Source organism: Microchirus variegatus (assembly GCF_963457635.1).
Source record: "Microchirus variegatus genome assembly, chromosome: 3".
Taxonomy (NCBI): domain Eukaryota; kingdom Metazoa; phylum Chordata; class Actinopteri; order Pleuronectiformes; family Soleidae; genus Microchirus; species Microchirus variegatus.
Window position 1 is genome coordinate 2,671,024 of NC_139804.1, and position 15,753 is coordinate 2,686,776.

General features: G+C 42.9%; 1 protein-coding gene across 2 annotated transcripts; it reads left to right on the forward strand.

Annotated features, from left to right (window-relative positions):
• The first annotated feature begins 736 nt into the window (after nucleotides 1-736).
• Nucleotides 737-15,579, forward strand: LOC310924905 (uncharacterized protein). 2 transcript variants are annotated; one of them, XM_083886761.1, is made up of 16 exons: nucleotides 737-758; nucleotides 1,262-1,599; nucleotides 2,573-2,920; nucleotides 3,078-3,324; nucleotides 3,425-3,498; nucleotides 3,580-3,719; nucleotides 4,333-4,432; nucleotides 4,534-4,646; nucleotides 5,173-5,439; nucleotides 6,305-6,427; nucleotides 8,003-8,131; nucleotides 10,631-10,799; nucleotides 11,637-11,933; nucleotides 13,018-13,163; nucleotides 13,257-13,535; nucleotides 14,590-15,579. In XM_083886761.1, the coding sequence occupies exons 2-16, from the start codon at nucleotides 1,284-1,286 to the stop codon at nucleotides 14,704-14,706; spliced, it is 2,865 nt and encodes a 954-aa protein (XP_083742887.1). In that variant the 5' UTR covers nucleotides 737-758; nucleotides 1,262-1,283; the 3' UTR covers nucleotides 14,707-15,579. The 2 variants fall into 2 exon arrangements, with proteins under 2 accessions (XP_083742887.1, XP_083742888.1); XM_083886762.1 differs by having other exon boundaries at nucleotides 13,260-13,535.
• The last annotated feature ends 174 nt before the right edge of the window (nucleotides 15,580-15,753 follow it).

Genomic DNA, 15,753 nt, shown 5'->3' on the forward strand with positions numbered 1-15,753 from the left:
TCATTTACAATTACATATTTTTAATTTTGCAGTGTTTGTTCATTTCAAGAAAAATTTAAGTTTAATAGTGGTAAGTCGACCAACAATCTTATTTAAAGGTGCCATATGTAAGAATGTGTTGCGACACTCAAATCCAAAATACTTTTAGGTCTTTTCGGTTGCATTTTCTGACATAACTGGCAACCCGTGGTTGTTTGGCAGCTGAGACTCGACTGACTGCAATGACTGGTAGACGGCGGTAGGTGGCGCTACATGAAGCCAAAACATGATTTCAAAACATAAACATGATTTGCAAAATATTTTTTTAATGCAAATATTTTGTCTGTACTGATGTTGGTGAGTTCAGTTTGTTATGTGAACATTATTCCTGAGTCTCTGTGACATATTAGGAGGATTTTATGGCCAGTTGCTTTAGATTTATTACATACATTAATTCACCGTGGGAGGAAAAAAAAAAATATATATATTTAGTCGAAACCTGGTTTATTTTTTTCTCGCTTTTTAAACTATTTTACCATTTTTAAATTACACAAAAACAATAGAAGGCTCATGCGCCTTTGATCAGTGACTTGGATAATAACTTGACGCCGTTCATAATTCATATACAGGAAGTTAACCGTCGCAGATGCCGCTCACCCGTCGCTCATTGGCCAATCCGTGAGACTGAGTTCAGTCGACTTCCGGTTTGGCTTTGCGACGCTAGCATCTCATTCAACGTTTTTATCACTGTTGACCCGCGCGATCTGGCGTGAGCAGAGGTAGGCCTCGGTCGAATTGTTTGTGTTTATTGTGTACATCGAGTACGTGGTGGTGTTGCGCAAATAGCGCACCGGTTGCACTTGTTCGATGTTTAAATGTGCGGAACGATTACAGTGTGCATTTTCTCGGAGTTGGAGCAACTTTGTCCTGCACCGGTTGGCCTTAAACGCACCGCCGCTTGGTTAAGAAGGCTAGTAGCGTTAGCCGCCTAGCAACAGCCCGACGTAAATACTCAACCACGGCAACATTTTCCAGTGAATTTTGACTCTTGTAAGTTGTTATGTATACGTACGCTGGGTACAAACGTTGGTGCTCGGGTTAATATTTCGCTATCTACTGTGGAAAATGCTCCGGTGGTCGTGCTCCGCTGCTAACCTAGCTAACCCCGCTAATGTAGCATGTTTTGGTTACCGCGTATCCGCATTCATGTGAACGCTTCTAGGACGCGGTGTTGTGTCTACGGCGTGACCATTTTCGTGTGCTTGTGTGTTCGACAAAACAGGTGAAAAACATCCGAGACAAAAATGAGTGTCGACGTGAAGAAACTGAAAGTAAACGAGCTAAAGGAGGAGCTGCAGCGCCGCGGCCTGGACACCAAAGGCCTGAAGGCGGAGCTGGTGGAGAGGCTGAAAGCTGCACTGGAGGACGAGGACGATGCTCCGGTAGATGCCTCAGGCGATGCTCCGGTAGATGCCTCTGTCGATGACTCGGTTGATGCCTCGGTTGATGATTCGGTCGATGACTCGGGTGATGCCCTAGAGTCGGCGACAGAGCAGGAGACCGAGTTCGACCAGGACAACGAGGAAAACCAAGACGAAGAGGATGCTCAAGAGCAACAAGGTAAACACTACTTTCACAAAGTTTCGTTCTCTCACTGTCGTCAATCCGTACACAATGTAGAAGTTAATATAAAGCTGTTGTATTGGTTGCAGAAGCTAAATCAACCATTTCCAGCCGGTATGTTATTGTAAATTGAGCCATAACTCCACGTGTACTCGGAGTAAAAGGAGCGTAATTTGACCACACGTGACTCTCTGAATCTCTGAGTGACTAGTGTTTCCCAAACTTTATATATGTGCAACCTCTTTTTTAAAAGATGGAATACAGTCGTAATGTCTCACTGTTATTACTGCAATTTCTCTAAATCCTAATATCATTCTGATTACAGTACAGCAGTGATTCCAAAGAGAGGTGTTTGACTAAAGCATTCATTTTGTGCACGTCACTGTAAACAACTCAGTATTGCTAAAACCATACTCTGGGACCGTCATGTGATGCATTTAAACAAAGCGTGCACCCTCATCTCATGAAGTTAGCTTTGTTCCTCATTTGTTATCATTGTATGCACAGGTTTAGACAGTTGATTGGACAGATGCAAGGCTCTCTGTTGCAGAACTTGAACACAAATCTGCGTGTTTCCATGCTTGCTAGTTTTTAGGCCGGGTCATACTCTCTGCATCCACGTTTTCGACATCTGCTCCACTCCATACATGCAAACTCTTGCACCGATGTAGTTTGATTCCATTTGGCCCGCATGTTTACCGTAGCACAACACTGTGCAGTCCAGTTGGTTGTACTTTGTTGTTTTGGTCCAAGGAATCGAACCGAAGATACTCCCATCTGCATTCTATGGATGCCTGGAATGACGGGCTGCTGTTCTTTATTCTCACAATAATAAGACTTATTCAGGACTATTGTGAGAGCTTTTTGTTGCAAAGTGTGAAGAATTGTGTGGAAGAAATGGTCAAAATTAAAGTGCTGCCGCATTTACATGTATGTGGGAAAAACTTATGATTGTTTCTTCCATTTGCAGAAGAGGCTGTGGATTTAGTTGATGCTGATGCTGCTCCTGCTGCTGCTGCTGCTGCTAGTGCTCCTGCTGCTGATGATGAGGAGGAGGAGGCTGATGATAATGGGGACGGAGAAAGAGAAGCTGACGTCCCAGAAGAAGATGACGACGATGAGGGCAGAGATTCAGGAGGCTACTATGAGGAGGAGGAGGCAGAGGGCGGCGAGCCGTACGAGAGTCAACAAACCTCAGACTCGGGTCACAGCATGCCCGACTTCACCGCAGACGTCGACATCGACCAGTCTGACATGATGACGGAGGAACCGTCTGAGCCTGTGGTGAAAATGGAGGAAAATGCTGAGACTAAACCAGGTGAGTTCGCAATTGTTTTCTACACCTCACATGTGTTTATTATGCGGTATATAGGCAAATTACATTAAGAATTTTGCTTTTTCGCCACTGCAGACATCATTCTGGCTTACTCTAGATTCTATCGTTGTATCACCCAACACATTGCATGATTTCACAGTTCTCGACACAGCCGAAGCCACTTCGGAAGACACGAAAGTGGAGGTAAAAACAGAAGCGGAGCCCGAGGCCGACGCAGACAGAGATCAGGAAATACAGGAGACGGAACAGAAACCCGAGGAAGATGGCGCGACAGTTCAGGCTGAGCAAGTCAAAGTGGAAGATAAGGGAGGACACCACAGCCGCAAGAGGCCGTACGAGGAGAGCAGGGGCTACAGCGGCTATTACGAGAACCGCGAGGAGAAGAGGTCAGCCGCTGTTGTTTTTGAACAAACGCAACAATGGAAAAGTTTAAAAAGTTTAAAGCGACTTTAACGTTGACTAACATCATGCTCTCCCGACGCACAGGTCCCGTACACCACAACCCCCCGCTGAAGACGAGGAAGAGAACATAGACGACACCCTTGTTACGATGGACACATGTAAGTACAGAACGCGCATTGGTACGACGCGTCCTTGTCGTTTGTTTTTAATTTTGAAAAACACGTCTTTGTTTTCTTCAGACAACTGTGATCTGCACTTCAAAGTGTCTCGAGATCGCTACAGCGGATACCCGCTAACCATCGAAGGCTTTGCTTACCTGTGGGCCGGAGCCAGAGCGTCACACGGCGTCGATAAGGGTCGCGTGTGTTACGAGATGAAGGTAAAGTACACAGAACGAGAGATCTGGAAATGATGATGTTCTCCAACGCCTCATTTTGTCCATAAACCAAAATTACTCAGTTTTAATGACTTCTTTGTTATGTGGAGCAAAGAAACAGACAAAGTATTCACATTTAAGAAGCTAAAACGATCTGAAATCTTGTTTTTAATCATGAAAAAAGCCTCAAACTGATGACTCGATTATCAAAATAGTTGATGGTTAATTCAGTCATAGATTAAAATTCGATTAATTGTTTCAGCTCTTTAATTTATTAATACAAACTTAATTTGACGTATAGTTTTGCGTTGCAATTTTGCCCTTTATTTAACTTGATAAAAGACCCATTGAGATCAAGATCTCTTTCACAACTGTGGCCTGGCCTAGAAAGGCAGCAGTCCACGTCATAGTTAACAAGAAACGGAGAGATAAGAGTTACAAAACAAACATTGACATATAAAACTGTAACCGCCTAATGAAACGCCTTATTTTTTTTATTACGTAATAGTAATATAATCTTGTATTTACGCTTTGTATAATGCACTCCTACAACATAAAGAAAAACAACTCGAAGAACTTTTTAATGTTTGGTTTTTAACCCATTTTTTCCCCTCAGATCAACGAGGAAATCCCCGTCAAGCACCTGCCCAGCAGCGAGCCAGACCCCCACGTGGTCAGAATCGGATGGTCCCTCAACTACTGCAGCACTCAGCTCGGTGAGCGGAGAGCGGCGACCGGTTGTTGTTTTGTGACGTCGACGAGAACGTCTGTGCTCTGAAGTTCTCCCTCTCTGTTGTTGTTGTTGTCGTCTGTTCAGGCGAGGAGCCATTCTCCTTTGGATATGGAGGAACGGGGAAGAAATCGGAAGACTGCAAGTTTGCCAACTTTGGCGAAAAGTTTGGCGAAAATGACGTCATTGGCTGTTACATCGTAAGTTTTCTCTTTATACACGACCGTTCAAAAGTTTGGGCTCACTTAGAAATGTCCTTATTTTTGAAGAGAAAGCACTTCTTTTTTTTCAATGAATATAACATTAAATGAATCAGAAATACACTCTATACATTGTTAATGTGGTAAACGACTATATTGGCTGCAAACGGCAGGTTTTTAATGGCACGTAAGTGTATAGAGGCCCGTTTCCAGTGTTTGCTAATGGTGTTAGAAGGCTATTGGATGATTAGAAAACCCTTGTGCAACGATGATAGCTCAGCTGAAAACAGTTTTGCTGCTTCTTTATTTTGAATAGAAATCATTATTTCTAATCTTGCCAATGTCTTGACTATATTTTCTATTCATTTTGCAACTCTTTTGATGAATAAAAGTGTGACTTTTAATGGAAAACACAACAAAAATTGCATATGTGAGCCCAAACTTTTGAACGGTAGTGTAGGTTTTGATCATTCAGTAATGTAACACGGCAAAACTAATTTCTTTTAATGCCTCGTGACTTTATCAGGACTTTGACAGCGGCGACGAGGTTGAGATGGCCTACTCTAAGAACGGCGTGTCGCTGGGCGTGGCTTTCCGGACAACCAAGGAGGCGTTGGCAGGTCGTGCTCTGTTCCCGCACGTGCTGGTGAAGAACTGTGCCGTGGAGTTCAACTTTGGCCAGAAGAGCGAGCCGTACTTCCCTCCACCGGAGGGATACACCTACATCCACAATCTGGAGATGGAGCAGAAGATCAGGGGCACCAAAGGACCTGCCAACAAGTCTGAATGCGAGGTAAAACACCGCCTCTGCGTCGATGGCCCCTTAATCATTGATTTCATTATTTTCCACCGGTGACAGCCAAATTCACGTTATAACAGCTAAAAAACGGCATATACCGGCTAACGTAAACCCAGGCGTGGAGGAGAGTGATTTTCATTGTTTATATGCCGCTGTTGGTACTGTTCTCCTCAGCGAGCAGGCGTTTAAAACAGTGACAGCTGCACAGGAGCCGATTTTCCCGGTCAACAACCGGGTCAGTAATGCTCGCCTGCTAACTGGCTGCAAACTTTGGAATGGATTTCCTAAACGGAGGCGTGCATCATTACTCCCCGTTCCGTTGAGACACAGGAAGTCCATTCCACTTTTTTCAGCCAGCTAGCAGAGCAGTCAGGGAATCACCTGTGGCGACATTTCAGCAGACAACATTAAAGGTGCCATATGTAAGAATGTGGCCAAAAACAGTTACTACATTCAAATTTAAAATACAGAGGTCTTTTAGGTTTAGTTTTCTGACGTAACTGGCAACCCATGGTTGCTCGGCAGCTGCGACTCTACTGACTGCAATGATTGGTAGACGGCGGTAGGTTGCGCCACATGACGCCAAAACATGATTTCAAAACGAGCATGATTTGCGGTCTGCAAAATATTTTTTTAATGCAAATATTTTTGCAGAATATCCTTTTGTCAGTAGGGTTTGTTAATGCCTTAAAACATTGGGTTATTGGGAGTTGGGATTAACACACAGACCACAAGAGGGCTACAGTTCATGTAAAGCACTTTTAGTGTTATTTTTAGTATAATTAGGGCTGGACCACAGGGGTGTTGATCAAAGGTTGAAATAATCCCATTTTCTTCATCTGCTCTTTGTTTCTGGTAGATTTTGATGATGGTTGGACTTCCTGCCTGTGGAAAGACGTCCTGGGCCATTAAGCACGCAGAGTCGAACCCCGAGAAGAAGTACAACATTCTGGGCACAAACGCCATCATGGACAAGATGAAGGTGGGTGTTTTGTTTTTTTTGGGACACAAACGGTTAGCGCCTCGACGCACACGTCTGTCATTACAGTATACAGAGTTCGTACGGTCATGAAAAACCTGGAAAAGTTTTGGAATTTTAAAAATGCATTTTCTAGGTCCATGAAAAGTTAATGAAAAACTAAATTTCCTGTAAAGTTTTGGGAAAAGTCACTGAAATATTGCATGGATAATATTTTGGATGCGTAAAACATAAATAAAATGATGCAATTAAATTGACACGGAAGTGACAAGCGGAAACAGATCACTGGCGTGCTTAGCGACCCTCCAGTCCTGGCGTGTGGGTTTCGCCAGCTAATCCACAAAAGCTAACGGAGAAGCTAAAAACACGAGGCAACACACTTCCGGGGGCGTTCTTACTCGGAGGTAAAAAAAAAAAAAGGAGATGCCTATAGGAGACAACAATTCACATGCAAACGATGCCACATAGTGGCTGCAAGTGTGTACCGCAGGCGTGAACCAAAACGTGAACAACAAAAAAGCCCTTACAGAATAAAACCACTTCCTCTCATTAGCAGTCAAAACAAATGGACGTACATGTAAGACTGTTGGATGGCACCAGTGTTTTTGACAACCATCGTAGATTTAGTCTTGGTCTTTTGGAAGAAAATTAGTTTTAGTCACATTTTAGTCACTTCTATATGTGATAGTTTTAGTCCAGTTTTAGTTGACGACAACTCAAAAGGGTTTTAGTCTAGTTTTAATCGAAAAAAGAAGTATAGTCTTTTAACAAATTTATTTAGGTCAATAAGTATTGGAGATTGTTGTTGGGCAGTGTCGCACATAAGTTGTGAAAATAGCAGCAGATCTATAAGTTCAACACACTGTGAGCTTGCAGATTGGCTATTATTACACACAAAGAGATGACCACATCATACCTGAACGTAAACATGGCTAAACATGCTGCTAAAGAAACACACACATAATGAATTGACGTTAGCGCAACAAAAGCTAACTTTAGCCACTACTACTAACAACTGTGTCCAGTTATTGTCATGTCCTGCTTTCTTTCTGCCGCTAAATAATCCCTCTGTCTGTTGTTTGCTAACACGTTAGCAGCATAAAGATCGCTAGCTTAAAATGCTAACGAGTCCACTTACATAAGTGTCGGGTTGGAAGAAGTACAGCCGCTGTTCAGTCCCTCTGTGGGATTCCTTATCCATCGCCGTTCAACGGTGAACACACACACACACACAGCAGAAGCAGTAGCGGGGTACGTGCATATTAAGTAGCCATGTGCTTTCTCCGTGACCGTCGGGTGATTGGCCGAAAAAAACGAAATGTCATGCGTTCCAAACGTCTGACAGACCACCCACTGACATTCTCGTCTCGTCAACGAAAACTCACACAAGTTTGTCACGTTTTCGTCATCAAAGAGTCACGTTTATCTCGTCGCCGTCTCGTTATCGCCATGAAAAAAAAGTGACAACACTCGATGGCACCGATTTTCGGTCTTGGAGAGTCAATGAAAGGTTATGGAGAAGTCGTTGAAAAGTGTACGAACCCTGAGTATATGTTCATTCCACTGTTTGTTGTGCAGGTGATGGGCCTGCGTCGCCAGAAGAACTACGCCGGGCGCTGGGATGTTCTGATCCAACAGGCCACCCAGTGTCTGAACAGGCTGATCGAGATCGCCGCCCGCAAGAGACGCAACTACATCCTGGACCAGGTACTGCCCCCCCGGCCTCACTCTGGCCTCATTCTCGCCAAACAGTCTCAGTGCCCTGATGATCACTCTCTCTAATGGAATATTTATTTATCTTTCAGGGTGGCTCTGTGTATTATAGACTAGAAGAATTGCACTGTTCACCCTCTTGTCACTCGCTTTGTCATGCATTGTTAGAAACAACGTTATTAATGGCTCTCGTGATAAGTGACAGAGTATGTCGTGTATGTCATCCCTCAGCTATTTTTTTTCTTGTCATAATACCAGTACTGTTTTTTTGTCTTGTGAATTTCAACAATGTACAAGTAAACCATGACTTTGTAAAGATGTTGAGAAACAAGTAAGCTCTGGCCGGTGAGTAAGAAAAATGCCTTCTGTTGCTAATTTTAATAAGACAAGAGTTTGATGGCTTTGTTTAAAAAAGCTATTTTTTAATGAGTGAGATACATGGAGCTTTAGAGTGTGTGTTTTAATAAATTGACCCCGAAGGTAAGTAGCGACTAACAGCGTCTAGGTTTTCAGATCCCTGAGGTCAGCTAATGTGTTTAAAGGTAGGTGGGTCTGGTTATTCACTGGTCAGTGGAGTCTGTGAGTATGTGCAGGTAGGTTTTATCTATGTCTGTTGTTGTCTACGGGGACGAGAGTCCGTATGGAGATGATGAGGTAAGTTAAGGTAAGTGTGTGGGGGACCCGTCAGAGTAGCTTTTAGACTCGTTATTTTGAGCATTAAAGTCGATCGTGGATTGGTTTTGAAAGGAAGATTCACAGGCGATATGTGATCGTGTAGAAAATGTTGGTAATCGAATCGTACGCCATGGGATACGTGACGCTATTTCAACACTTCAATTCTATCGATCAACGTAGAAATCACTCGCTGCCACTTTGAGTTGTTTTGACTTTGAGAGTTACTGTTATCGTTGATTTAGTCGCTATTTTTTTCTCAAAATTGGTTGACGTATCAGGTATTTAGTGGATATTTTTACGCCTTTTGGTCGAAGTGTTGGTTATTTAGTTGATATTTTGATGCAGATTTGTCGAAGTGTCTGTTGTTTTGTGGATATTTTTATGCAAATTGGTCAAAGTATTGGTTATTTAGTTGATATTTTATGCAGATTGGGTGAAGTATTGGTTAAGTCTATTTTTACGCAGATTGGTAGAAATATCGGTTATTTAGTCGATATTTTTATGCATATTGTTCGATGTATCGTTATCTAGTCGATATTTTTACACAAATTGGTTGACGTATCGGGTATTAAGTAGATATTTTTACGCAGATTGGTCGAAGTGTCGGTTGTTTAGTCAATTTTTTTATTCAAATTGCTGGACGTATCGGTTATTTAGTTGATATAGCCGATAGCCGAGCAAATATCATTATTTAATCGCTTTATGTCTTATCAATCAACGTAGAAATCACTAGTTGCCACTTTGAATTGTTTGTCTGTAATTACTGTTATCGGTCATTTAGTCGATATTTTTACACAAATTGGTCTAAGTATCGGTTATTTAGTCGCTATTGTTACACAGATTGGTCGAAGTATCTGTTATTTTGTTGATATTTTTACTCAGATTGGTCGAAGTGTCAGTTATTTAGTCGATATAGCCGATTGCCAAGCAAATATCATTATTTAATCGCTTTTAGTCTATCAATCAACGTAGAAATCACTCGTTGCCACTTTGAATCGTTTGTCTGTAATTACTGTTATCGGTTATTTAGTCGATATTTTTACGCAGATTGGTCGAAGTGTCGTTTATTTAGTCGATATAGCCGAGGAAATATCATTATTTTTCCGGTTTCCTTTATCCGAAATACACATGAGAAACCACCGCTGCGGTAAATCGAGTGTTTAGCATCGACCTAATGTTGTTTACATTGTGTTTGACCTAGCGTCAGGAGTTGAGGTCGAGTTTGTTATTCTTCATTGTCCAAAGTCGATGAAGTTCTCTTCGGGAGTGAAGAAGATGGATAATCAGAGGTACAGCACATGTTTGGTGTTAAGGGAATGAGGTCAGAGAGGTCAGAATGAGATGGTTTGGTCATGAACAGAAGGAGGGATAGTGAATATATTGGATGGACGGATGCTGGGGTTGGTGCTCTACCAGGCAGAAGAAGATTTATGGATGTAGTGGAAGAGGACATGGAGTTAGTTGGGCTTAGCTTCACCGTCTCCATTCAGAGGACAGGTAGTAGATCACAGATGGACTGACAGAAGCTAACAGATCACCAGTGCACTGTAGCTAAGTTAGGATTATTTGGGTGGGTGGGGGGTCCTCCATCACCAACCACGGGCAGCCTCTGGATCAGTTGGACGCGTAGACCGCGAGGTAAGTCTGAGGAGTGACGAGAGGCCATTAGCACTCGAGACAAAAAGCGTAGACTTTGACATCCAAAGCCAAACCTCTGTCACTTCATTATTGCAGGGTTCCAGCTTCCTTCCAGTGGAAAGCTACTACAAGTAAACAATAACAAACAAGCTTCTACCTCTTTCTTGTCACCATTGCTAGACAAATGTATATGGATCAGCAAGGAGACGAAAAATGCGTCCTTTTGAAGGTTTTCAACGCAAGGCTATTGTAATTTGTCCCACGGACGAGGATTTAAAAGAACGAACATTAAAGCAAACCAATGAGCAGGGGAAGGATGTGCCCGATCATGCTGTTTTAGAAATGAAAGGTAGGAACGCTGTGGAAACAACAAAACATCAGATCTACTTTTTTTTTTTTTGACTTTTTCTATGTGTTTGTCTCTAAAATCAAACTTGGAAGATGCCCCTCCCCCCTTTCCCTTCCCTTACCCCCCCCCCCCCCCTCCCCTTTCATAGCCTTTGGTCAGATATCAGACCTGGACATTTTTGTAAAACACTCCACATGAATTTGATTCTAACTTATTTTTTTTTGCCATTCAGCTCATTTTCTAACGCACTGCAAACTGAGACCTGTGACCGTGGTTTTTTTTTTTTTTTACCGTTTTTAGAGATAATTTTGCACAGTTTGCTTCTTACAAGCGAATATTTTTTTTTTTTTTAAACGCTAAACTCACAGTCAGTCACTAGGTTGATGTGGAATATCTTTCCATCAGCTGCCCTCGGTTTGCAGTGCTGTTTCCTCTTCTCACCAAACCTTCTAGTTTGTCCCTCCCTCCTCCTCCACCTCTTCTCAAGTCTCCTTCCCTCCCTTCCTCCCTCCTTCCCCCCCTGTCTGCTTAAACAAATGTTTCCTCCGTCTCCCCCTGGAGGTGATGTTTGTTCCTTCACCCTGCCCTCTACTTTTATTATCTATCTGCTCATAGTGTTTCCTCTTGCCTCTGTATGGTAGTAACTGTTTTTCATTTTGTTTTCCGGTGGTGTGGCTGCTCTGGTCTTCACTACAAACCCCTTCCCCCCCGCCCCTCTCTTTCTTTCTCTCTCCTCTCTCCATCCATCCATCTCTTGCTGGATGGTGGCGTCTCTCTTCTCTCCTCCTCCTCCTCCTCCTCCTCGTGGATTGGACTCTTCCCCGTCCCCCTCCGAAGCCAACTTCACTCTGCCCGAGCCTTGCGACTTCCTGGAGGCGGTGACGTACGCCGAGGTGAAGCAAGACGAGGCCGAGAAGCTTCTGAAGCAGTACAACGAGGAGGGCCGCAAGGCCGCCCCGCCGCCCGAGAAACGCTTCGACAACAGGCAGGCCGGCTTCCGTGGCGGTGGCGGTGGCGGCGGCGGAGGCCGCGGCAGCAGCGGCGGCAGCTTCCAGCGGTACGATAGCCGCGAGGGCTCCCGCGGCAGCTACCCGAACCGCAGTGGAGACAGCGGAGGCAGTGGATACAGAGGAGGTGAGTGAAAATGAATATTTTAAGAGCAATTTAAGAGTTGTTTTTGTTTATACAGAAATGTTATATACTGACAACAAGTGCATTGGGTTTATAGCCTCTGTACACATTTTTTATGTCATTGTGAAGCTGCCATCTGACCTGTGATTTGCACAAACTGTACGTAGAGCTGCAACTAACCGTTATTTTCATCATCGATCGATCTGTCGATTGTTTTCTCGATGAAATATTAAAAACTGTCGATCAGTGTTTGTAAAACCTGGAAATGCATGCGTTTACGTGCAAACTAAAAAAACTATTAGTGGCAATAATCGGGTAACTGGAATAAACCGTTAAAAGTGTGTACATGTCTCTGAGAAATCAGATTATTGACAGAAACCTCGATAACGGCAATAAATCGATAATGATATTAGTTTATTCTGTGAGTTCTTAAATAACCAGATAACCACAAAAACCCCATAATAATCTGTTTTTTAGTGTGCATGTAAACGCACATGTCGTCTTGTTTTTGTCCACAAACCAAAATGATTCACTCGTAATGATTTCCTTGTGACGTGGAGCAAAGAAACGAAGAGAATATTCACATTTAAGAAGCTAAAACAATCAGAAATCTTGTTTTAATCCTGAAAAAAATGTATTAATGTAGTCAAATTACGTCGCGTTTCCTTAACTTTTTTTAGCTGAATTCGTAAAAAATGAGAGTTGGCGTGTCTTTTTCCTTAATTTAACCTTTAAACGTTGTACGTTGGCAGCTCGTAAGCTACGTTAGCGTATCTCTGTCGTCAACGCTCTGACGCAGCTGTTAGACGTTAGCCTGACTGAGTCAGCGTTTGCCACAGTTCTGTTAGAAAAGCAGCAGCTGTGACCTCACTGTCACTGACAGAGGCTGCCCGAGGTGATTTTGGCCGATGTGCGCCCTCTGTTGGTATAAGTCGTAACCGCACTGCATGTGCGATCCAGAGGAATCGGGATGATAAGAAACGATCAGTGGGTTAAGTTCCTTTAGCGGCAAACGATTGACAGACTGGGAGTCGCTAACGTGTTTGCGCTGCTCTGTTTAACACATGACTTTGTGTTCACGCGTCAGGCTACAACCGCGGCAGCTACAACCAGAGTCGCTGGGGCAGCAGCTACCGCGACGGAGGATCCGACGCACGCAGCAGCTACAACCGCAGCCAGCCGTCGGGAGGGAACTACAGTCGCGCGCAGCCTTACAAGGGAGGATACAGTCAGGTATGAAGACTTGACTTTTGATTTGTGAAAGGGTTTATGCGTTGATGAAGATGATGAGGATTCTGAACGCCTTCCCTTCCTTTGGTCTGACAGCAGCAGGGCTACAACCAGAGCTACGGCCAAGGCTACAGCCAAGGCAACTACAACCAGAACTACTACGGCAACTACAGTCAGTACCAGGGCTACCAAGGTCAGAGCTACAGCCAGCCACCCGCCACCGGACAGACGTACAGCAGCCACCACCAGCAACAGCAGCCGGCGCAGCAGCAGCAGCAGCAACCGCAGCAGCAAGTGCAGCAGCAGCAACAGCAGCAGCAAGTGCAGCAGCAACAGCAGCAGCAGCAGCAGAGCTACAATCAACAGTATCAGCAGGTAAAAAACGGACGATTATTTCTGTGAAGCAGGTGTTAAAGTGGAAAAGTAGGAATTAGGGCTGCAGCTGTCGAGTATTTTTGTAACTGAGTATTCAACCAATTATTTTTTTTGTTAAATCGAGGACGCAAAAAAATACAATATTTTTTTTAATCCCGTTACTCGATTCAAGGAATAATCGGTAGAATACTCTATCACAAAAATATTTGATAGCCGCCGCCCCCTAGTAAACTGCATTAAAAAAGCCAAAATTATGAGTTAACAAGTGGAGATTGAGAAAAAAGTCAAAATTAGGATTTAAAAAGTGGAGATTATGAGATAAAAAGTCAATTATGAGTTAAAAAGTGGAGATTATGAGTTTTTAAAGTTGTAATTATGAGATAAAAAGTCAAAATTATGTGTTTAAAAGTGGAGATTGCGAGATAAAAAGTTATAATTATGAGATAGAAAGTCAATTATGAGATAAAAAGTGGAGATTATGAGATAAAAAGGCATAATTATGAGTTTAAGTGGAGATTGCGAGGTAAAAAGTTGTAATTATGAGATAAAAAGTCAAAATGATGAGTTAAGTTCACAGTGGTTACACTGCACCGTGTTGGCTTCTTGTTTAAAAGTCAAAATTATGAGTTAACAAGTGGAGATTATGAGTTTTAAAGTCGTAATTATGAGATAAAAAGTCAAAATTATGTTTAAAGGTGGAGATTATGAGATAGAAAGTCAAAATGATGAGTAAAGTTCACAGTGGTTACACTGCACCTTTTTAGCTTCATGTTGAAGCGTGAAATGGTCCCACACTTGGACATTTTCTGTCTTTTACGGCCCGTTTCACTCTCCGTCTCTGCCACCGAGCTAGCTAAAACGCGAACGTGCGTCTGCTAAAACGGTCCGTGTGGAACAACGATCCCTGCGCTGAATAACGATCCCTGCGCTGAACAGGCCGCGAGACGGGAATTAATGGAATACAGCCCAAGGAGGAACAGATTATGTGAAAATAAGTAAAGGTTATCTTCTATCACGTGTGAACTCACTGGTGTTTGTTCTCTCTCTCTCTCAGTACGCTCAGCAGTGGCAGCAGTACTACCAGAATCAGAACCAGTGGAACCAGTACTACAGCCAGTACGGCAGCTACCCTGGACAGGGCAGCCACGGCTCGTCCTCTGGTTCCCAGTAGCTTTGCACCATCACTACCCCCCCCCCCCTACATCTGTCCCTGTGTCCTCTCACCTGTGTCCTCTCACCTGTGTCCTCACACCTGTGTCCTCTCACCTGTGTCCTCACACCTGCGTCAAACAGATTTTTGTACAGTTCAACATTGAAGTCACCCAAACCACAACTGTGTGTGTGTGTGTGTGTCTGGTTCTAACAGCGTCTCCTCTCACCAGTGTCCAACACAAAACTGTACAATTGTCTCTTCTATATTTTTTACTGAATAAAGTCTTACTCTGAGCAGTGATCGTGAGGTGGTAGATGATAGTTTATCCCAAAAACACGTCACGGATTACGCAGCGGCGGACTGGACTGTGGACGACGTGTGTGTTTGAACTGCACGCGAGTCCGTGAGGTAAACGTGTGTCAGGAAAACGGTGAAAGGGCAGGAAAATAAAAACGCAAAGCCGCAAAGAGTAATTTCAAATGTTTCCAGAAACTTTAAAAGTAAAAAAAAAAAGAACAAAACGCATGCTTTTTATCTTAACGGCCCCTTTTTCCTCATCTTGCTTTTTTTAATTCCCCACTTACAGATTTTATTTTCATTATTTTTTAAAAATAGCTGTTGAAAATGTAGTATTTAAACATTAATAACGGCCTCTGATTGAGAGGAGTTTGCCACTCTGGTTGAATAGTTGTATGTGCTTGTGTTTTTTTTTTCGTTTTTTTTTTTAAAAGATCACATTGTGATTGCTGTTTATTGAGTCTTGTAGTTTAAAAAAAAACACCCTTTTTTTTTTCTTTTTTTTTACCTGAAAATGAAAAACCTGCTCATGGCCAGTTTACCCAAAAAACTGTCTTTTTTTGTCTTTATACAATAAATGCAATTGTATACGCCTGTAAACTTTAATGTCGTCCTTTTGTTTTCTCATCGAAACACAACAACACACAGTGCACAGTTTATTATTGTTATTGAAAGGGTTCTTTTAGGATAAAAATAAAGACCACGTTGGAGCACACGGTGTTCCAGCACAGTCTCGCTGACCCAGGACAAATTTGAATTAAAAACAAA